This window comes from Culicoides brevitarsis, chromosome 2, assembly GCF_036172545.1.
Source record: "Culicoides brevitarsis isolate CSIRO-B50_1 chromosome 2, AGI_CSIRO_Cbre_v1, whole genome shotgun sequence".
Classification (NCBI taxonomy): domain Eukaryota; kingdom Metazoa; phylum Arthropoda; class Insecta; order Diptera; family Ceratopogonidae; genus Culicoides; species Culicoides brevitarsis.
The window spans coordinates 32172139-32195824 of record NC_087086.1 but is presented as its reverse complement, the minus strand read 5'-3'; the positions used below and the strand labels follow the sequence as shown (position 1 = coordinate 32195824).

Genomic DNA, 23686 nt, shown 5'->3' with positions numbered 1-23686 from the left:
GAAAGAAGATTATTTTTTGTAAGATTTTAAAAAAAGATAAAAAAATATAAAGGAACTAAATATTTAACACCACACATTTTTTTTTGTTAACTACACACAAATATATACAATAAAAAAAAATAAATGAAAATACGTAAAAAATTTGATTATTTTAAAGGAAACACATGTCAAAACTAATAAACTATATGGACAGTTCACACTTCAAAAAAAAAGTTATAAAAAAAAGCATATTATTATTATTAAAACACTCAAAAAAACAAAATAAACAACAATGAAAAGTTATAAAATTACTAAAAAAAAAACAAAAGAAATTATGGGAAGAAAAGTTAAAAAAAAAAACAAATTACTTAATAAAACAAAAAAAAATAAAGCATAAAAAAGAAAATGGAATTTAGGATTTAAAATTCAAAACATATAATGCAAGAAATGAGAAATTTATGTATTGTATGAAAAATTAACTAATTAATAAACGGGTTTAAAAAAACTGAATAAAAAAATAAAAATTTCGTGTTTTACTTACTTTTTCATTCATTTAATGAGCATTTAAGGTAAGTTTTAATTTATTTTATTAATAAAATTTAATTATTTAAATAATTTTAATATTATAAATTTTATAAATTAATATAATATTTATAATATTAATTTTATTTATAATATTTTTTTTTATTAAAAAAAACATATTTTTTAATTATTGAAAATTTTTATTCGTAAAAGGTTTTTTTCATCAAATTTTGATCATTACTACAAAACTCTTGTTGAACTTGCTGCTTTAATCGCAAAGTAATTTATTTATTGTGTGTGTATGTGTGTGAAATTACTTATAAGAAGATAAGAAAAGCTTACTTTCTACTATCATATATCAAGTTTAAGCTCTATTCTATAGTATTTTATTATAATTAATAATTATTAATATAGTACATATAGAATTCAATACAATTAAAAAACAAAAAATGAATAATTACGTATTTTAATATGATACAATAATAATAATAATAATATAAATATAGCAATAATAATCATCATCACGCTTTTTTATTTGTTTATTTATTTAATTTTATATAATTTTTTGTTTTGTTTTTTTTCATCATAATTATTTTATTTATTAAAATATTCAAGATAGCGAAATAAATAATCATTTTTACAACATTTAAAATTGAATTGACACACAAATGTTTATTTATTTTTTTTTTCAGGAAAAATTGAGTAACTTTTTTTTAAATAAATTATTTTTTTATATCATATAGAAGAACAATATTGTGCCGACCGTGCTACATAATAATATTTATTTTATCGAAAATATATTACTTTTATATCATTATTTTTTAATATATAATATTGTAAAATTTATTTTGTTTAAAAATTCAAAAACATCACCAACTTTTTGTTTTCCAATTTTTCTTTTTTTTTAAATATAAATCTTTAATTTAATTAATTATTGTTCTGAATTTTATTTATTAAGTCTATCATTTTTCGTTATTTTGACATGTTTTTATTAATCGTCATAGTACAAAAAACATTTAAATTTATAATCATAATAATAATAATTTACGTTAAAAATGAAGCAAATTAACAAGAAAATAGCTGATCATCAATAATTATATATAATAATAATAGTACACTTGACACTAAAATACATAAACCTACAATATAATATAATTTTTTGTATTTTTTTTTTAATTTAAGAGATTTTGGCGCGCGCAAAAAATCGTCAAGTACGATAAAACAAAAAAAAATTGGTCAAGCATCGATATATAATATGAAGGAAGGAAGAAGAAGGAACAATCTATATGTTAAATCTATATGTTGTATAATACGTAGAATAATTGGGATGGAATATCATCAGATTATTAGCTTGCAATGTTTAAAACTTTTTGTTTGAGGAAGATGCCTTATAGTAATAATAATAATATATGTTTGTTTATTAAATTTACTGTAATAGCTGCTTCTAGTTTGATATTGTATGTAAAAGAGTGCAATTTTTCTTTTTTTTTTTTGGATTCAAAACAAAATACTAGTTATAACATTAAAATTTTTTGCAAGTTTTGCCTTTTTCATGTACCTCCAAAGAATAAAACCGAAAGAAAAACGTAATAAATAAATAATCCTATTTACTTAGTTTACTTATGACTCTAATTAATGCTCCATTCTCGTCCTTTAATCTTTGATTATCTGCCTTTAGCGTTTCCATTTGCTAAAAAAATAAATTTTTAGATTAGTAAATTGTTGAAAATTAAGTTGAATTTTAGTTTAAAATAACAGTAGCATGCAAATATAATTTTTTTTACGGGAACAAAAGTCAAAATGTAAAGCCGTTGAGGTTAGAACTTAAAAAAATACGTCACAAAAAAAGTTTTTTCTACTTGCTGTTTTTTTTTATTGAGATCGAAAAGTAAGTTTGACAGATCATATTCTGAAAAAAATTCTTATTTTGAGCAATTTTCATATTATTTTTTGATAAATAATGTTCGAAAATTCAAATTTCAATAAAAACCTTTAACTGTCACTTTGACAGATGTCAAATTTTTTTTTAAATTTTTAGTTTTAGAGAATTTTTAAGTTTAAAATCAGTTTTCGATTCAAAATAATATATTTGAACCTGAAAAACTACCCAAAAACGACAATTTTAGCAAAAATAGTTCAACTGTCACTTTGACAGCTGTCAAAAAAATTTTCAAATTTTAATTTTTCGTGAATTTTTAAACTCAAAGCTCAATTTTTGATACAAAATAGTATCTTTGGACCTTAAAACTGCCAAAACTTGAAATTTTAGCAAGAAATGTTCAACTGTCACTTTGACAGCTGTCAAATTTTTGCTAAAATTTCAAAATTTTTGAACATTTTTTAATAATTTTAATCAAAATTGATCACAAATCACAATTTTGAACATAAAAATTCCTCAAAATCGAAAAATTTATCATAAATGTCAAAAAATTTCTTCTGTCAAAATTACTTTATAGACTCACACCCTTAACTTAACCATCATCAAAAAAATGACAATTAAGCCTTTTTTAGTACTGAAATCGAAAACGTTACGAAAAAATTCTAGACAAACAGATAGATTTACAGACACTACAGAAGATAGAGAACACTAAATATAAATATTCTGCCTGAAGAAGAAGAAAAATTGCTGAAATAACTCCAAAAATCATCGAAGGCGACATTCAGAGAAAAAAAAATGTTAACAAAAAAAGACAAAAAACAATCATTAGAGTTTCTCTCTCAAAAAAATAAAAAAAAATTGTTGTAAAAAGCGTCACATAAACTTTTTTTCTATTTTCAATTCCTACCATGACAAGGACCATGGCCTGCTAGCAGCATATTTTTTTCTCACAGGACAAGAGCTGAGTATTTGTGTGTAAATTTCTACTATTTTTAATATTTTTCCACATAATTTTCTCGTATAGTATATCAAAACGGGGCGATATATTATCGAAAAATGTTGCGTTTAAGATTTTTTTCACGTTTTTTAATGGCTAATTTATTAAGTTGTATTGTAAAAAGGGGTTTTTCTATAAAATTCTTGAAAAAATTTGGCTACAAAATTACGAAAATTTATTATTTTTGAGCTACTTCTGTTGCTTTTGTTGGTTGTTGTGCAGTTGATTTTGAGCAGACGTCGTTAATTTCGAGACGACTCTCGTAAGTGCGCGATTTTCGGCACGCAAACGCTCATTTTCGTTCTTGAATTTTTGTAATTGCTTTAATTTTATCGATTTTTATTACATTTTTTTGGCAAAGAAATAAATAAAAAGGGAAGAAAAAGAAAGTTTTCATTAATTTTACGTCGAAGATTGAAATTTTTTGGTGTTAGTGAGCCCTTTTTTAATTGTTGAATGGTGAAAAATTATGAGAAATGTGTTGAGAAATCATGAGAAAAATGTATGAAACAGAACAGCGACGTGATTTTTTAAAACGACGAACAACAAAAGCTTTTTTCGAGATTTTGAAAAGATGATTTTTGTGTTATTTTGTATAAAAGTTAAGGAATAAAAGTAACCTAAAAAGCAACTAAAAAAGAGAAAAACACAAATAAATTCGGGAACTAAAAAGTAATAAATCCGGGGTAGCGAGTTAGTGTATGTGTGCAAAATGACTGTTAAAAAGGACTGAAAAACTTGAAAAATTAACTGAACTCACTTTAAGTTCTTCTTCCATTTCAGAAATTTTGCGTTCCATCGCACGACGTTCGCGTTTCTCAATTTCTGACAATGTATTTTTGGTAGTTGCGTTCGTAAAACGTTCCAATGCCGACTTTAGAGTGGCCAGTTCTTCGTCTTTCTTGCGAAGGGCCTCTTTGTTTTTGTCATTTTCTGCCCTAAAAGTCGAAATGGGAAAAGAATTAGATCAGGTTTAACCAAAAATTCGGAGAAAACTTACTTTTCAGCCTCGTAGAGAGCTTTGTAGTCGATAAATTCACCATTTTCTGATGAGTCATCCTTTTCCACGCGACCAGATTCGCCTCCAGACTGAAAAAAATTAATAAATGTTAGGTTATAGAAGAAAAAGTGAGGTTATGAGACAAAATTTTATGTTAATAAACATCAACCACGTGACCAACGGATGAAAATTTAGTTAAAAATCATCCAAAAATTGATGAGAAAACAATTTTCTTATAAAAAAGTAAATTTTTGTTCATTAATTTGAGTAAAAATTGTTTGAAACTTCAAGAATGAAGCCTGTTAGTGTCAAATTTTACATTTTTCATAAAGAAACCACGTGACCTTTTAAAAAAAATTTCTTTAAAAATCGAAATTCAAAAGTTTTAAGCTTTTGAAATTTGAGAAATAAGTTAAATTTCTCATTAAAAATCGATTTTCTACTTAAATTAGTTGAAAAATCTCTTTAGAACTTAAAAAAATTTCATATTTTTCAAATTAAACCACGTGACCTACTTCATATCCAATATCACTGTGAACTGACGATACACTTAACGATCTTGGCGTCGTTGGAGTCTGAGATGCACTTGTCGACGCCTGTTTTCTATTACGCGATCTACTTTTCCTTTCCTGATCTCTCAACGAAGAACTCCTTCCCAAAGCCGCAGACTTTTGCGCATTCAACGCATACTGATTCAAGCTCGAATTCGAAGTCGACAACTTCGACGTGGATGGAAGATTTGAGGAATTTCCCGTATGAAAGCTCAATCCAGCAGTTGTCACGCCATTCTCGTATGTGGAGTACGGCGACACGTAACGATTGCTATAAGGCGACGTATAAGATCCACTGCTGCTGTTCCCATATCGATCACGATCTTTGTACGGGCTTTTGTAGGCATAAGGATTCGGTTGACTGTACATCATTGCATTCAAACTCGAATTACTTCCATACGACTCACGTCTTTTGTTGCCTGGACTACTGCTGCTCGCATAATCAAAATATCCCGAATTTCGAGGACTGTGCGACGAATAAGAAGATGTGTCGAGATTTGAATGCGAATAGGGATTCAGGTAAGCAGAGCCACTTTGATATCCGTAACTCGGTGCATAGCTTCGTGAGTTGCTCGAAGGACGAGTGAGAGAAGTTGATCTTCTGACAGGAACAACGGGCTTGGTACGTGCCCGTGAGCGAAACGACATTTTCTGCCTTTAAGAAATTTCTCGTAAGTCTCGAAAAATTGAACAAAAAAACGCAAAAATCAATCAGACATTTATGACGGCAATGTAAATAATTACTCGTAAAATTTTGAATCTATTTATAAGCAAAAACGCCGCAGACGTAGACGACGTTTTGTGAAATGCCCAAAGAGACATGCGATGTAATAATATTCTGTTTTTAGAACAAAATTTATAATTATTCATATGAAGTCATGTTAAAAGTCTCTAAAATTAAGTGAACAATGCAAACCAGGTGCGATCAATTGCCCGAAAAGTGCTTCCGCATAAAGAATTTCATCGAAAAAAATTTTTTTTTCATGAAAATATTATTGAGAAATTGAACGATTAGCGAGAACAGATGTTACTTTTAACGTAAATATTTTGATAATTTTGTTGCATTCTAATTTTAAATTTAAAAAAACTATCGAGCGCTCTTATTCAGCAGACCCATAATTGCCGCTTGTCGATTGATTTTTGCGCAAAAGTTCGACCTTACTTTAACTTTTCTCTAAAATTTTTGTCTTAATTAGTGTCTTGACACCCGAACAACGATCAATCATTAAACAAAAACTCTGAAAACGGAAACTTTTTCGTGTGTTTTGACACAAAAATGAAAAATAAATAAAAATGCGTTTGAACGATTTCAACGTTGCGCGAACGACTGACGACTCACAAAACTTTTTGCATTTTCCTCATGCCGAAAAACTGAGATGAAAATGTTATTTTTGAATGTCTACGAGTTGTGAGTTGCGTATGTGAGTCTACATTTCTAACGTAAATGTGTGAGCATGTGTAATAATAAAATAAAATTTTTCATTCAAATCGAGATTTGACGTGAAATCTGGGTAATTAAGGCAAAAAATATACTAAAAGTACGGGAGATCAAAGATACAGAGCAAAAGGGTAATGGCATCAAAAGCGTCCTCTGTTTATGATACTTTTTTTTAAAGGTTTTTTTTTAAGACATTGACGACGCTCGTTAGACGATTAAATGGAAGTGGGCGAGATCTTTGTTTGAGTTGTAGAATAATTGCGACGTATTTTTCGGGTGAACGCGGCGTGAAGTCATTTGCCTTGCTATTTGTTGAGCGTTCAAAGTACGTATTGTGAGAGTTTATGGCATTTTACTGAGAAAATTGCGTTCTTGATGGGTCTGTCTGTTATTGAAACCTCTTTGCTCGTAGTTTTTCAGTCAAATATTCAGGAAGTAGCCCAATTTTGCTTTGTAGGATCCAATTTTGCGTCTCTGTTTATGTAGAAAATGGTTCTCAATGCCTTGTTGCAGATCTTTTGATTTGCCTTTAAGAGCTCATCATTCATTAGCATCATTATTGTACTACAGTAATTGATTTGAGGTTGTAAAAGTAAAAATTTCGTTTCTTTATCCAGCATTTTCTTCATTCGAGTCATGAAATAAACTTTCTTTGATATTTTCTTTTTAACCAAATCCGTAGATTTGCTCAAAAATTGTCACCGAAAAAGTTTTTCTGTAATATTAAGTTCATTTTTTCTTGATTTAAAAGTAATTCACTTGAATAATTTTCACTTAAAAACACAAATTTATGATTTTTCTTTTGAAAAATTGATGATTTCTAAAGAGCTAAAAATATCTTTAGAAATGTTTTTCATTCACTTTCTTGTCAAAAATCATTAATTTTAAGTTAAAAATACTTTTCACTATAGTCTTTGTTCAAAATACGCTCACACTTTTTCACTTTTCCGCCATTTTCATTTGATTAACTGACCATTTTTCTGAGAACGAGAGATTTATCACAATTTTTCTCCACTTCTGTTTTTTATTTTGTGTATTCAAAATAATAATTTACATTCTCATGATAAAATTTTTCGCGTAAATAAACAGACGGCAACTAAAAGAAGGTCATCTAAATCCGTTAATGGTTTATGACGCAAGGTCAGGTTGAGAACTTTTTTTTTTCGTGTGTTTGATGATGTGATGATTTTTTTCTATTAATTTGTTACAACTACTACACGATTTTTTAGCACAAAATTTGACGTAATTTTTTTTTACTTGAATTTTTGTCATTTTTTACACGAGAATTTCCGTCGAAAAAAGTGTGTAACTGTTACAAAGAGAAATTTCTTTTGTTCGACTTCTGTCTGTCAATCACTCGAATCACTGATAAATTGCATTGTCTTCGATATTACGTAAACGACATATTGCAACAGTTTAATAAATTCGATTCGATTGAACTATTTTTACGATGAGGAAGTGATTTTTTCAATCGTGACGTGGTTGATGTTGACGATAAACAAAGAAAATTATCGATTATTTACCTCCTTGTCGTTTTCGGGATCCTAAAATTGAAAGAAAAATCGTTAAAAATTGATGAAAATTAGTTGAAAAGTGAATTTTTTACCTCTCCATCGAGATGAACGACTCCCGTCGATCGACGTTTCGGGCGTCTTCGACGTTGAATGAGTGCTTGAGTGTTTTGGGCACTTCTGCTGTCGTTCTCCTTATCATTTTCTGATCCTAAAATCATCAAAAAGTAAGTAAAAATGCAATTTTTAGACATTTAAGGAGTCACTCACCCTTGTTGGCATTCTCCTTGACCTCTTCCTGTGCTTTTAACCGTTGTCTCGTGCTTGGCAGTGTCGCATCTGTCGCTGTTGCGTTGCTATTGACAGTTGGAGTCGCTGATTTTTGGTCGTTTGCTTGTGCGGTGGATGAGATTGGACGGGCATTCGATAAGTTTATTGTCGTAGATACAGTTGTCGCGTTAGGAACTGTTCAAAAAATCACAAAAATTAGTCTCGAATCGATTTTCTACACAAAAAAATTCTTACCTGTGTTATTGACAGGCATAATACGTCTCGTTGCTGCAACCGGGATAACGGGCATCTTGCTCGCATCAATTGTAATGTTACTGCTGGGCTGCAACGCCGCTTGACTAATGACTGACTTGTTATTTCCTTGGGCAGATTCTTCGAGTTTGAACTAAAAAATGGAATTTCAAGTTAATTTTTAGCTTAAAATAAGGGAAAATTCAAGCGAAAAGCTTCATGCAAAAATTTTTCACTCAAAAACTCTTAAATCTAGATCTAAGTCGATGAAAAAATGGGTTTTTAACTAAAAAAATGACTCAAAAAAATTATTGAAAATTAAATTGAGAGCTGTGAAGTTGTGTGTGAAGTCTGTGAAGCTGATTTATTACTGAAATTTCATACCTTGCTGTTGGGATCGAGTCGAAGGCGCCACGACGGGCGTCTTTCAGTCGTCGTATGATGTGCTGGCGACGAAGGAACTGAATCGTATTTCTTGGGTACGGTATCGCTTTCGGCCGAATCGCTCCTCGAGTAGGGCAAATCCGTGTTCGAACGACTTGTATCCGCGTATTTGCTCGCTTCGATCCTCAATTTCTCCGCAAGCGTCAATTGGGCGTGATCAATGTCGAAAATGGATCTCTTGTCACGCACATACGAGCGATGTGTCCCATAATCGGATGACGTTGTGGTATTAAAACGCGCAGCAGGCACAGGTTTTTCCGTTTCCGACGACTTTTCCTCGGACTCCCATTTGAAGCGACTTTTCATCGTAGGCGATGGTTTCGATTTCTCCATTTCCGTCGACGAGTCGCTGCTAATTTTGCGCGTTGAAACCGGCAGCGGGACTTTAAAGGTCGCCGTTACCGTCGAATTCGAGTCTTCATCCGTGGTTTTGGTCTCGACGCTCTCCGTAATTGGCGCCGCAACGGGAATTGTGTAACTCACACTTGTGGTTTTTCCCGCCTTTTCCGAGTCATCGGAGCCAACGCTCGAACCGCGTTGTCGCAGGAACGAAGGCGTGATGAGAGTATACGAGGCACTGACTTGTTCGCTCGTTGGCGGCGACGAGCCACGTAACGACGATGCGGACGACGTCTCGGAAGACACGGGCGAGTCTTCCTTCTTCAAATATTCCTCGACATTCGGCACCGCAGGCACACGATCATTTTGCTGTAAGGTACTTGGGATTGTGACAGTTGCTGAGGTGCTAACGACGCTGCTTACTTCCGTCTGATTTGTGAGTGTTTTGATTTGTTTTTTTGAGAAGCGCAAGCATGTTAGTGTTAAAAATGTTCGTGATGATGACGGTTTTTAGTAGAGAGAGTAGTAAATGTGTCAAATCAATCATAAAAAAGTAGAAAAAAAAAGAAAAACGTGTTTTAGTAAAAAAATTAAGAAAAAAATTATATAAAAAAATCAAAAGCTGTAAAAAATTTTAATTTATATACAAAAGTTTTCGGTTTGAACAACACCAAATGTAATAAAACACATCAAACCCTAATTAAAAACTCTCAAAAATCTCCTTACCTCAGCATTCGTCGAGTTCTTTTTCTTGACGAGCTGCTCGGCACTTTTGATTTCTTCCAGTGTGACGCCTTGCGTGGAGCGTCGCGTCTCCCGAACTCTCTTGGCATGCGCTTTCCTCTGAGTTTCACTCTCTTCGTCGCGTGTTGGAGGCACAAATGACCTAAAAAACACAAAATTCGATTAAAATTTATCAAAAAAAATTTTTTCAAACACTTTTCTCTAATCTAAAGTCATCGGAGGACACACATTCCACAGGCAACGTTAACAATTTTTAAGTTTTTCACACAAAATTCGCAGAAATTGGTTAGTAGATGATTATTTCAGGTAAAAAAAAATATGATAGAATTTGATGGAAATTCAAAAAGCAAAAAAAAATCTATTTAAAAAAACTCTCATAATAATTACTTGAAGAAATTTTTGAAAATATTTCCTTGTACAAATTTTGTGAATGGTGATTGTCCGGATTTTTCATTCCCGCTGCCATTTTCGGCGGAATTTTCGCCGTTCGTCGTTTGCCGATTGGCAGGAAGCATGAATACCGGACAAGGTGGCTGTTGTGCAGAAGCACCTCCAGACACTTCAGGTGAACTAAGGCGACGAGCGAGCAGTTCAGCTGCCGTTAATGGAGGACTTTGTGTGTGAATTTTCAAAATTTTTCAATTTTTCGACAAATTGGACAAAAAAAAGTAATTTTTATATAACGGAACTTCATTTAAAAAAATATTTTTTACTCACCTACGAACACTCGCTGATGCTGAAGTGGATATGGGACTAGATGGCGGTGATGATGCAGTTGGTTTTCTGCGAAAATAAAATAAATTGTCATTAATTCACGAAAAATTTGATTAAAAACACGTAAAAAAGTTAGAAAGCCCCAAAAAATAAAAAAAAAAATTAAAATGGATGAGTTAAGAAAATTACCTTAGAAGAACTTGCTTATGATCTTTCAGTGATGCGGATCTTTGTACGATAAAGTTATTTAGTTGATTCGTTTGATTGTTATTGTTATTATTATTATTGTTATTGCCAGTTGTGCCGTTGCTGCCCTGCTTTTGAGGCAACGGCAAGTTTGAACATGAGTTCGCTTTGATCCGTGCTCGAAGCTCTTGTAATCGTGTGTAAAAACTGGCGATTTTTAATGAATGTAATTTTTTTTTTGGCGACATGAGGAAAGCAAAGCGCATAAATTATATGGAAAAGATAAGGTTTAAGTAAAATTAATAACAAAAAAAAAAAATTTAAAAGATTAAAAAATTTGATGAGAAACAAAAAATAACAACAACGAAAAAGCGGCGAGTAAAATGATGGCGGGATTAAACACAACAACTAATGAACGTCACATAAAATTTCCTTAAAATATTAAAAATTCGATTTTTATTATTTTTTAATTTAAAAAAATTAATTTAATTTAAAAAAATTAATTTAATTTTAATTTTTAAAAATTAATTTAATTTAATTTTTAAATTTTTTTTTTTGCTTTATTAGTTTTAATAAAAAATTAAATTTTTAATTTAATTTAATTTCAAAATAAATTTTAATTAAATTATTTTATTTAATTTATAAAAAATTATTTTTTAAAAAAATAATTTTAATTTATTTTTTAAATAATTTTTAAAAAATTTCTTTAAAAAATCGAATTTTTCATAAAATTTCAATCCCATGTGACGTCATTCAACAAAGAAATTAGTAAAAAGTTAAAAAATGCACACGATACGACCATAACGAGAGGTTAATATTGGTTGTTGTTATTTTTTACCCCAGTTATGCGATCAATTAAGAGATAAAAAGTCCCCAAACAGGCAACTACTTACGCTTCATCACTTTCAAAACTGTGAGTCCTTCGTAAGATAACCTCCGAATCCGTTTGTGAGTTATGTTGCGGTGTCGTATTCTCTTTATCATCAGGAACTTTTTGTGATTTATCAAGTTGTGAGTTCGAATCTACAAGAAATTCAAAATTTTAGAAAAATTTCTTTAAATTAAACTGAACGATGTTTAAAATTATAAGAAGAAATTAAAAATTTCAATAAAAATTATCTGAATTAGCAAAAAAGCGATTTTCAAATTTTTAACGGTCATTTTTTGAATTGACATTTACAAATTTTTCATTAAAAACTGTCAAAAATTATTGAATTTTGTAAGAAATTTTGATATTTTCCCAATTTTTAACATTTTTCTTCATGAAATCTTGAAAATTTTCGACTTTTGAAAATAAAATAAAATCTTACATGGACTTTCCCGTTGATGCACGGAATTTGGTTTGCGGAAAGTATTTTCCTCTTCTTGCTGTATCAAGTCCTTATCCTTAGCAATAATCGGTTTATCGAGTTTTACTGGTTCTGGGGCAGGCGTCGTTGTCTTCAGCGACACAAATCCTTGCGTGACATTGTCATCTAAAAAATTTCATGAAAAAAAATTAGTCGATGATCAAAATTTTCAAAGGTAAAAATGGAAGGAAAGTGCTTGAAAAGTGATGGAAGGATGAAAAAAGGGTGAAAATTCATTGGAAAATTGTCATTGAAATGCAAGTAGGAGGGGAAAAACCGACAAAAAATCCACGAAAATGGTTTCAATCGACAAATATCCAACAAGAAACGATAAAAAAGAAGAAATAAATAAGAAAAAAAATAAATGAGGATCCATGCAGTGCTCATTATTACCATTCGTGTCTCGATCTGAGAGGGACGTCTCACTACATTCGGAGCTTTCAAGACTGTCACTACTACTACTTTCACTATCAGACTCTGATATGTGTCCTTTTTTATGTCAAGTTTCAGATTTAAAATTAGTTCGGGGGTGTGTGCAGCATTTTTTTTTTAAATAAAAGTTCATGGTTAAAATTTTGTTTGATTTTTGTAAAAAATTATATCAAGGCATAAAAATTTGACGAGAGTGTCCTACTAAACTCCGGTTTTAGTGAAGAAAAAATACTTACCGAGCTGTTTCTTGTTTATTATCTTGTCGTCAGTCTTTACTTCGACACGAATTACTTTAGATGGTGTCTCGGCATTGCTTGAATCTACGTTGTTACCATCGCTACTTATCCTAATTTGACTAGCGGGCCTTCGTTTTGTTCGTTTGTTGTTCTTGCGGAGCTCTTCTAGTAACGTTACGATGTCATCTTGGGCGACGTCGATGCATGACTGACCCTAAAAGTTAAGAAAAATTAAAATTTTAGTTGAATTTTTTTCTAAAATGAGAATTTTTTAAAATTTTTTGAAGACATTTTAAAGAAAATTAATAAAAAAAAATTATTTTTTGTTAAAATTTTTAAAATTTAAAAAAATTTCTTCTAACACGAGAATCAATTTTTAAAAATTTCCTTCATTTTTCATGATTGGAATGTCAAAAATTTGAAATTTCAACAATTTTTTATCTTCACGATCAATTTTTGAAGCAAATTTGAAGAAAAAAAATTAATTTTTAGGAAATTTCTTCATAAATTTTAATAAAATTTTAGATTTTTAAGCAGATTATTTTCAAAATTTGATAAAAATTTAGTTTTCTTACCGCATAATTGAGAATATCCATGTCAGCCATCGACGCGACAAGCATTTGCACCGCTTCCTTCTGCCCCCAATGACTTGCGGCATGCAACGGTGTCCATCCATCGTTGTCCTGCTTATCGACATCTGCTCTGCCCGCCAGTAGCAAACTTAATACTTTGGTATATCCCTTCGCGGCAGCCACATGCAATGCCGTCGCGCCTGTTTTCGGATGCGGGCGATCCGCTTCTGACGCGTCGCTGCGTAACCACCGTTTGGCATCCTCTAACATTAATTTTTCTTCGATTTGTTTCGCTTGATCACAGTCAATTCCTACAAAAAACGGAAAATTTCAATTTTTTTTTTCATCTCAACTCGAAGCGACTTGCTTACCTTGTTCATTCACATGTTTTTGTATCAAATTTCGCATTTCGTCAGACTGCACCAGATCAATTGGCAAATCGCCATCGCTGTTAATCGACGAAAGGTCTGCACCGCTTTCGATCAAGAAGCCCGCGATGCTCAACAAGTCGCAGGATGCCGTGACGTGCAACGGAGTCCATCCCTCGTTGTCTTTGCGATTGACATCGGCGCCTTGTGATATCAGGAATTCGACCATGTCCAAGTTGTCATCGATGCATGCCTACAAAAAAAGAAAGAATTTCGTCATCATCATCATGTGTTTGCCGAGAAAAAAAATTGTTTTGAGATAAAAACGAGGAAAAACTTGTTGTACTTCTATTATTTTCCATATAAACCGTCAATACTCGTCACGTAGCGTTGATGTTAGATAGTTGTTAATGTGTATTTTGACTACGGGCCACGCTGGTTAAAAATAGAATTTACGCATCACATCTAAATTTGTTTCTATTCTCGGGACAGACTTTGTTGGAAATGTTTTTTTAGCGCATTTCCAAGGAAAAATTCGCCATATCGAAGGTTTGTCAGTCGATTTATGTGAGATTTTCATTAACGAATTTTGTTTTTGAACAGATTTCGATGGAAATTTGGCTCACAAGTTTCGTTTTTGAATAAAAATTTAAGATTTTTGCCTCTTAAAGTTCATTTATGGACTAAACTTAAAGACATTTTGACATACAAATCCAAATTATGATCAAAATTTGAAAAATTATGACTTTCAAAATACATCATAAGACAAATTTTCATTCAAACTTTTACTGAAAATGTTAATTTTTGATTAAAAACTCAATTTTTAACCATTTATAGTTAAATTTCATTGAATTTTATTAAAATCTCGACTCTTAAAATTTATTTATTATCTAAAAGTTGAAGATTTTCCTCTCAAAAAATATATTTTTGTAGAATTTTTTCAATAAAAATCCTCTAAAAATTATTTTTCGAAAAAAAAAATCAACTGAAATTCAATAGAAAATTTATTTCAGCAAAAAATTTTTCTTCATAAAAGGCATGCGAAATCAATTTTCATCTCGTGTGGCGCTTGCAAGACAAAAATTCAATGGAGACGCCTTGTCAAACATGCGAAACATTTCCCTTTACAAGCAATTTTCTTTGTGTATTCTGTTAAAATTCATCCGAAAATAGATCGTGCAGTATTTATTGTACGAATTGAAAAAAAATTGTGTAAGTTCAAATTTGTTCATTAGGCAATATGCCGTAAAAATCTGCCAAACAAACATTTTTTAACATATTAGGCAGTCGCAAATAATGAAAATATTTCAATTTTTCATCTTTGATTTTTTTTAATGTGTGAAAAATCTCAAAAAAAAAAATTAAATTACAAGAAAATTAACTATTTAGAGTTAAAAATTTATAAAAAAAATAGAAGAAAAATGGTCAAAAAATTCAAATTTTTGAAAAAATTCGTAAATGTCAGTTCAAAAAATGACCGTTAAAATTTGAAAATCGCTTTCTGTTAATTCAAACTTAATAAAATTTTTAAAATCTTTAAAAAAAATTAGAAAAAAAAATATTAAAATTTAACAAAAATTCAATAATTTTTTAAATTTTAGAAAAAAATTGTAAATGTCAGTTTAAAAAAAAAGTCCGTTAAAATTTGAAAATCGCTTTCTGGTTAATTCAAACTTAACAAAACTTTAAAAATCTCAAAAATATTTAAAAGAAAAACATTTGAAGTACAAGAAATTTTAAAAATTTGAAGTTTCACAAAAAATTCGTAAATGTCAGTTCAAAAAAATGACCGTTAAAATTTCAAAACCGAGCATTTATCAGAAATTTTTCATTTTAACTTGAAAATCTTCTTTCCTGCCTTGAGTTACTCGTAATTCAAAACAATTTCCCGCATTGCCACAGCCTGATTATTATTATTATTACATCTGAATCTGATGTTGTTGTTTGGTTTGTGTGTAAATCGATCATAAAACTTGCCAGAAGTAGATCGAAAAACATTGTAAAAAATGTATTTATAAAAATTAATGAGTAATCAAACACCATTCGAGCAACTTTTATGACAATTATAATAATTATTGCCGCACCGCTAGCTCTCATGTGTGTGTCTCTGCGCGCGATGACGACGTCAACGGCGAGTGAGAGACCACTTTAATGAAAATATAATATCAATATTAATAAAATATTATGTGCAAAACGTCGTCGTTGTCGACCAATATATCAAATGCGAGATCGTCGAAAAAAAAAGTTGAGGCAAAAAAAAAATTGTATTATTTCTATATCTGGTAATATTATTATGAACTCAACTGCATTCGAATTAATATTGTATTTCATTTGATTAGATTTGTTGTGTTTCACGATAATTTATTTCTAGTTTTCTAAATAGTTGTGAGCAGTAGCGAGAGAGCAGCACACAGACAATATTTATCCATGCTACGCGCGTGTTTGTGGTGCGTCGTCGTCGACGTCGTATGAGAGCGCGCGCAAAAAAAAGTAATAGGTGCAGTTTTTTGTGCATTTATTTGAGATGCGATGGTAAATAAATTGATTCATGTTGTGTTGTTGTCGACTTTGTGTGTTTTGAGATATGTCTAGCAGCAATTCATGTGAGAATACTTAATAATTTGTGTCAACGTTTGCTCAAGCTATATTTGCCAGCTTTAAATGTAACTTTTTTTTTCGTTGCTGATGCACTGAAATGCACTTTTTAACACTTTTCATTGAGTGATCAAGTGAAGTTTTGTGCGCGAGAGGTGTGACAGGTGGCGACATTGAAAGATTTTTGATGGAAAATACTCGAGAGATTATTTTTTTAATAAAAATTTGAGGAAAGCTGTCAAAATTTGACATTTTTCAAGTAACTGTCAAAATTTGACAGGTGTCATTTTTTGTTGGAATTTCGTATATTTTATCAATTTTTGCAATTATATACATTAATTTTCAATAAAAAGTGCAACTTTGACATATTTTTTTACAAAATTTGAGGAAAAAATATTTATTTACTAAAAATTTGACATTTGACAATTGGTTGTCAAAAGTGCTGAATATAGTTTTTGCTAATTTTAAGATTCAAATAGCAATATTGAGTCAATGTTTTCAATAAAATTAAAAAAATTTTCTTAAAACATGATTTTTTAAAAAATTTGAGAAAAAAATGACACCTGTCAAGCAACTGTCAAAAGTAACAAAAGTCATTTAGGTTGTATTAAGCTTAAAATAAAAACTTGGAGTTAATATTTTTAAAAGAATTTTTAAAAAATTCCTTAAAAGCTGATTTTTTTAAAAATTAAGGAAAATTTGTTAAAAATTAGCTTTGTATTTTAAAATTTTTGACATCTGTCAATAAGCTGTCAAAAGTGATATTGCAAATTTTTGCATGTCTTAAGCTTAAAATGACAATTTAAAACTCAATTTTTAGTAAAATTCGCTCTTAAGATAGTCTACAAAAGATTTTAATAGAAATTTAAGAAAAAAATAAATAATTGACATCTGTCAAGTAACTGTCAAAAGTGAAAAATGTCAATTTTTGCCTTCTTTTAATGAAAATATATGTATTTTTGAATCAAAATTTGGTCCAATTTTTTTTTATTTGGATAAAAATTAATTTCTTAAACAATCTGTCATCAAAAATTAAAGTGACATCTGTCAAAATTTCCACATTTTTTGACATTTTCGCAACTTTTCTCCTCATAATTGACAGAAAAACGCGTAATTAATGACTCAGACATTGAAAAAAATTCATGATAAATTGCTTAGATCAGTCAATTAAGCTCTTTAACTTTGTGTCTCTACTTGCTCGTTCCGTTACATAATAATGCTACGTTCCTCTAATTAATCAAATTTGTGGGCGTTTAATGATCTAACATTATTATTACTATAAACAAATTTTTCATGTCTGCCTGTTTGTTCTAAGCAACAAACTTCATTCACAAATTTCACGAAAAATTCCCCCTTTTTGTTTCGGGAATCGCTTCAGTGTCAAGGAATTAATCGATCAAACAATCGCGCACATCAAGTTCAAACTCTGGGTTCAAGCTGACTCGAGTAGGCATTTAAAGCAAGTACTCCATGCAAAAAACATCACTTTTTGTACGTAATTAAACAACGAAATTCAAACAAACAAACAAAAAAAGCAAAAAAGTGCCGCTTGAGTGACTTTTTGAGCAGAAAGAAGAAAAGAATTGCACATTTATCTCGATTCGGTCGTCGATTGAAGCAAGCAATCATGTTAAATTTGAAAGTAGCTGCCACGAAGAATGATTTGAAGGAAGCCGCAATGATCGAGCAGCGTCGCAAGTTCGAAGAGGAGCGAAAAAAGCGGATTTTTAACGCAAAAGAACGCGTTATTGGCATCGACAAGCGTGATTTGGAGCAACAAATTGCCGAAAAGGAACGTTTGGCCCAACAAAAAGCCGAATTAGAGCAAAAATATTTGGCTTATCAGGACCAAGTCACTGCCGTGGTCACGGAAAAGGAACGAGAAATGCGTTTAGAGAAGCAACGAATCCAAAATGAGCTGAACGAGTATCGCGCCAAGTTCCAACGCCCCGAAGATCGTCGCGAATGGGACTTGTACGATCCACGCGGGAAGAAAAAAGACCTTCCAGCTCGTTTAAACGACACAGATCCACGTCTCACGATTTCGTCGGCGCAAAAATTCGAAGGCGAAGATCTCTCGAGCGAGGAACGTCGCAAAGCTCAAATCGAACAGCAACGCGCCTGGCTTCTGCAACAAATGCGTGAGAAAAAAGAAGCAGAAGAAGCCCGCAAAGAAGCCGAACGCTTGGAAATGGAAGCTTTAATCGCTCGCGAAGCCCGAACTCTCGAATTGCAACGCACCGAACGCGAAGGAAAGCTAAAAATGCTCGCCGCTGTCACGCAATTCAACAAAGAGCTCGCCAACGAGCAAGAAAATCGTCGAAAAATCAAAGAAATCCAGGAGCAAGAGGATAATTTGGCGGAACAGCTGAATCACATCACGAGCGATATTCTCACCGAAGCGCCAGACGCGGAAAAAAGCAACTTTGGACCGCATCGAATCATCCCGTATTCCTATCGACGCATGACGCAGGAGCAAATTGACGAGTTGAAGGCAAAACAAAAGGAACAACTGCATGAAAGGCAAAAATTAAGAGATGAACAGAAGGCTATCGAAGACAAATGGGACCAAATGACGGAAAATCAGCTCAGGACATTGTCGTTGATCGAACGGGACGAGATGCGGAAGAGACATTACGAATTGGCGCGGATGCGACAAGAAAATGAAAAACTTGCGGATGAGCAGAATCGCGAACGGGAATTTATCGAGAAGAAAGTTTACACGAATGAACCTACGGATGAGTATTACGGAATGTTCAATACCACATCGCGTTAGATAAATGCTCGAGCACTCGATTTTTGTGTGTTTTTTAAATATTTAGGCCTCTGCAATTTTTTTTTAATTTTATCTCTTACACGAAATGTTTGATAAAAAAAATTAATTAAAAATAATAAAAATTTCTGCATAAATTCTAAATTTTTTTCATGATTTTTTGAATTTTTTTAAAAGTATAATTTTAAATGTTAATTAATTTTTTTTTTATTAAAAAAATAAATTTTATAATTAAATTATTTTTTTAATTAATTAATATTAATTTCAACAAAATTAATTAATTAATTAATTTTTAAAATTAAATAAATTTTTTTTAATTAAATTAAATTTGATAAATGAACGACTGAAATAAAAAAATAAAAATAATTAAAAAAATTATAAAAAATTATAAAAAATTATTTCCTCATTTGAAAAAAATATTTTGGGCAAAAATCTAATTTAATTTTATCAAAATTAGATTTTAAATTAATTTTTTTTAATTTAATTTTAAAATTAAATAATTAAGAAAATTTCAAAAAAATTTTAAAAAAAATTTAATTATTTTTTAAAAAAAATTTTTGGTAATTCAATCAAAGGCTAAAATATAAAATAATTATAGAAAATTATTCATATAAAAAAAAATGCTTTTCAACAAAAATTGTGAGAATTTTATCTAATTTTAATTTAACTTAATTTATTTATTTTTTTTAATAATTTTTAAAACGGAGGCTGAAAAACAAAAAAAAAATAATTTCAATCTAAATTAAAAAATTATTTTTTCTATGAAAATTGCCTTTTAAATTTTTATAGAAAAATAATTTTTGGATAAAAATTTTGAGAAAAAAAAAAATCGAAATCGCCTAATATTTATTTTTTTTCATAAACATTGAGAAGAGGCCATAAATCGATGATCTGGGCGAACTCGACAACAGACGCGCACACGGCACAAAATTTTTCGTAGTAGGAAGCAGAAGACGCGAATAAATGAGAGTGACTTCTAAGAATAGACACGAATGTTTTTCTTCTATTTACCGTAAAAAAAAGCGTTTTTTTTTCTTCTTCTTCATCGTAAACGGCATTTTAAAGGGCACGGATTTGTTTGAGAGATTTCCAACAAAGCATGACATGACAGCAATTTTCGGGTGTCGACTGCTCGTCGTTGCTGCGGCGTTCTTTTATGATATTATTAAAATCCAATTATAGAACGAAAAATGGGTCATAGACAGAGCGACTAACACTGGCACGCAGACAAATCTCTTCTTCTTCTTCTACTCGTCGTCAAACAATAATTATTCTTCTGCTTGTTTTTCGTTTTAATAGTAGGACAAATTTAAATTTGTAACCCATGGTCAGTGCGCGGATCCCTTCAACACTTGCAGCCTGGTATTCCGACAATGTTGTTATCACTCGCGCTGAACAATTAAGCAACGAAAAATATTAGTCCAATGCACGAAAGAAAAGAAAACAGACGTCGTTGTCGTCGTCGACGCCGATCTATGGCGAGCGTACAATCAGGTCGAACATTTTATGAATTGATAATTAAAAAAACGAGCGGGCAGTGAGCGCGAATGATATCCAAATATGTGCGGTGTTGTGTTATTGTGGATTGTGGTAAATTTATCGAATGCGATACGAGATTCTTGGGCAACTTTTTTGATTGGAATTTGAAGAATTAGCGCCAAGTTTTGAGAAAAATCAGGTTTTGAGCTTTGAAAATTCTTCAAAATGATCTAAAATGAGAAAAATGTTAAAATTTTGGAAGATTTCGGTTCAAACTTTAAAATTTTTGATTAATTTTTGAAGGTCAATTGCAAGTTTTAGAACTCAAAATGTTAAAAAATGATCAGAAAAGGTCTTGTTACTGGAAAAAACTAACAAATTTATGAAAAATATTTAAAATTTTGTCTCGATTTTGCATAAAAATTCTTTGAAATGTCGTCGTCGAGTCCAAAATGGGCGTCAAAATTCTCATTAGGACTCAAAAACGTCAAAAATTAGAAGATTTTGATTCTAAAATATCACTTTTTGAGCAAAAGATTCATTTTTAAATGTAATTTTTGATGAGCAAATAGAAAATTTGGCATTCATAAAAGCCAAAAATGAACCAAAAAGGCTTCAATCTTCACAAACAAACAAAATTTTGATGATTTTTGTGCCAAAATGTCACTTTAGAACAGAAATCTCTCTTTGAAAGACTTTCTAAACCATCCTTAAAGGTGAAAATTGATCAAAACTTTCTTGAATTCTCCAAAAATTGATAAACTTTGTAACGATAAGTCTTTTCTGCAATGAAAATCATCAAAACCTTAAAGAAACAGATGAATTTTGAACAAATTTGACCTTCAACGATGAAAATTCCTCAAAAACCTCGAAAAAACATCAAATTTTTCCTCATGACATCTAAAAACAACAAAAAAAAACTTCACAGAAAAGCAAAAAAAAAACATACCTGATGCAACGCCGTTAGTCCATCGATGTTTGTTGTGTCGATGTCGGCGCCCTGCTCGAGCAACGCCTTGACTTCGTCCTTGTCGCCCGACACGCAGGCCGCCAGAAAGATGCATCCCGATGAAAACTTAATTTTAGGATTTTTGTTTTTTGGTGTGGTTGGTTCGCGATTCGTGTCTGACTCTTCCCATCGTTTCAGTTGCTCGGCCCGCTTCAAGTATGCCGAGTTGTTTCGGGAATCGAGAGACATTTCCACAGATTTTTGTTGCGCTCTCGAATTTTTTTGTTTTTCGCGTTAATTAGTAATAATACTCGTTTTTTTGTTATTTGTTAGTTGACCTGAGGAGGCAGCAAGAATAATTTTTTTTCTGCTTATTTTTATTAATAATGAATACACAACGGGCGACGACGACTTTACACTTTATATATTTACAACACAGCACACGACGACGTCGACTTTCGTTGATTTCTGCTGATGGTTGTTGCTGTTGTGTCATATGTGAAGAATATCGCGCGAGTGTGAGTGTGTGTGCGCGATTCTTTCAATTTGAATTTTTTACGCACACAATTTTCTATTTTGGTTGCAAATTGGTTGCCTTTCTTATTTCTCTTTAATTTTTTTTTTTTTTTTGTATTTTTCAATTACACACAGAGCGGCACTTGCTCTCCTTGTTCGTGTACACTAGATGCATTTCTTCGCTGCTAATTTGTATTTTCTTCTTTTTTTTTTCTACACAAGTTTTAATTTTAGAGACCTCTTTCGCTGTTGTTGCTGCTTTTGCTGTAGCTGCTGTGCATTACGTACGCTGCTGCCTTTTTTCTCTCGCGACTCGGAGACGCGTTTCGCAGCTTGTGCGGGCGCCCTTTGCTGCGACGACGATGAGAAAAACACTCGGACCGAACACTTGGCGAGCAGCTTTTTCACTTTTTTCCTAGCAATTCGCGACGAAAACGATGAATACGACGACGACGACGACGATGGACCACATTAATTTTTTTCGCTTTTTTCCCGTGCAAATTGCGGATGCGACGATATTTCCTTTGCTTTTCCGAATTCGGGCGCACGGAGCGCGCGCGTGTCTACGTTGTGAGGCGTGCGAGAGATGCGGAAAACTGCGAAAAATCCGGAAAATACGACAGTCAGATTAATACGACAATTTTGCATGATCTCGAGCTGAGACTGAATTCATGACGAAATCCGCATGAATTTATCACTTTCATTCGTCTCAGATCTATGGACTACTGTATCACAGCGAACAATAAACACCGGGCGTGGGTTGTAATCGCCGTTTGTCTAAAGCGCCATCTATTAGTTTATCACTTTCATTCGTCTCAAATCATATGGATAATGTGGTCCAGCGATCACAACCCACGCCGGAATACAGTACCCATATGATCTGAGACGAATGAAATTGATAAATTGACTCGCCGCTTGGTAATTCAAATCATAATAATGTAATAGAATTAGCAGATGGCGACTTTTATTTATCATTTTCATTCGTCTCATGTGTATTTGCAGGTTAATAACGCCATCTATTGGATTTGTGTCAAAGTTCTATTTGGTTCAAAATCGAACGGTTGTGCAAATTTTATCACAGTCAATTTCAATTTCAAACATTTTATTTTTTTTTTCTCATTTCTTCAATTCAATTCTTTATTTCTGTTTGAACAAAATCTCTTTCGATTGTCCGAATTCTGATAAATTTTCCTAATAATTCTGAAGTTAATCGAACAACTACATTTTTTTTTGTTTTGAGACTTAACTTTGCCTTTACTTAACTTTACTTAAAGAGATTTGGTCAGAATTTCATTAGATTTTCCTTTTTTTGTTTAAAAAATATTCTTTAAAAGTCGTTTAATGAAATTTTAAATGAAATATTTTACAAGAAAAAAAAATAACGATCTCAAAATTTCATGAAACTTAAAAAAAACTCAATTACGTGACATTTTTCATAAAACAAATTTTCAGCAGTACATCTACCAAATATTACGAAAATCTGCATTAGAAATAGAAAAACAGCTCATTCTTACTCATCATTATGAAATCATCAAAGACCCTCTCTTAAACTCTCCTCGTCGCCAATTATTTTGCCATATGTTGACCTTCG

General features: G+C 31.4%; 2 protein-coding genes across 8 annotated transcripts; one reads left to right on the top strand and one right to left on the bottom strand.

Annotated features, from left to right (window-relative positions):
• Positions 1–1741: 1741 nt before the first annotated feature.
• LOC134832869 (protein phosphatase 1 regulatory subunit 12A) lies at positions 1742–22744 on the bottom strand. 7 transcript variants are annotated; one of them, XR_010162084.1, is made up of 21 exons: positions 21997–22744; positions 21580–21946; positions 13787–14036; positions 13419–13726; positions 12844–13057; positions 12569–12664; positions 12137–12301; positions 11720–11849; positions 10830–11033; positions 10644–10709; positions 10314–10538; positions 9909–10068; positions 8784–9611; positions 8403–8553; positions 8148–8342; positions 7973–8088; positions 7890–7910; positions 4378–4466; positions 4138–4315; positions 3288–3698; positions 1742–2191 (listed from the first exon to the last, which is right to left on the bottom strand). XR_010162084.1 is itself a non-coding variant. In XM_063847070.1 (19 exons), the coding sequence occupies exons 1-19, from the start codon at positions 21826–21828 to the stop codon at positions 2105–2107; spliced, it is 3732 nt and encodes a 1243-aa protein (XP_063703140.1). In that variant the 5' UTR covers positions 21829–22744; the 3' UTR covers positions 1742–2104. The 7 variants fall into 7 exon arrangements, 1 of the variants encoding a protein (XP_063703140.1); XR_010162089.1 differs by lacking the exon at positions 8784–9611 and having other exon boundaries at positions 21580–22744; XR_010162087.1 differs by lacking the exon at positions 10314–10538 and having other exon boundaries at positions 21580–22744.
• LOC134832871 (RIB43A-like with coiled-coils protein 2) lies at positions 18006–19154 on the top strand. The gene has a single exon (XM_063847071.1). It carries the CDS (start codon positions 18006–18008, stop codon positions 19152–19154), a length of 1149 nt encoding a protein of 382 aa, XP_063703141.1.
• Positions 22745–23686: the final 942 nt, after the last annotated feature.

Bases quoted from the DNA above. Each gene is read 5' to 3' on its own strand.
- LOC134832869 (XM_063847070.1), bottom strand. From the start codon at position 21,828: ATGTCTCTCGATTCCCGAAACAACTCGGCATACTTGAAGCGGGCCGAG. The intron at 13,727-13,786 runs GTAAGCAAGTCG...CGTTTTTTGTAG, and splicing joins AAAACATGTGAATGAACAAG to GAATTGACTGTGATCAAGCG. The intron at 2,192-4,137 runs GTGAGTTCAGTT...TTATTTTTTTAG, and splicing joins AAATGGAAGAAGAACTTAAA to CAAATGGAAACGCTAAAGGC.
- LOC134832871 (XM_063847071.1), top strand. From the start codon at position 18,006: ATGTTAAATTTGAAAGTAGCTGCCACGAAGAATGATTTGAAGGAAGCC.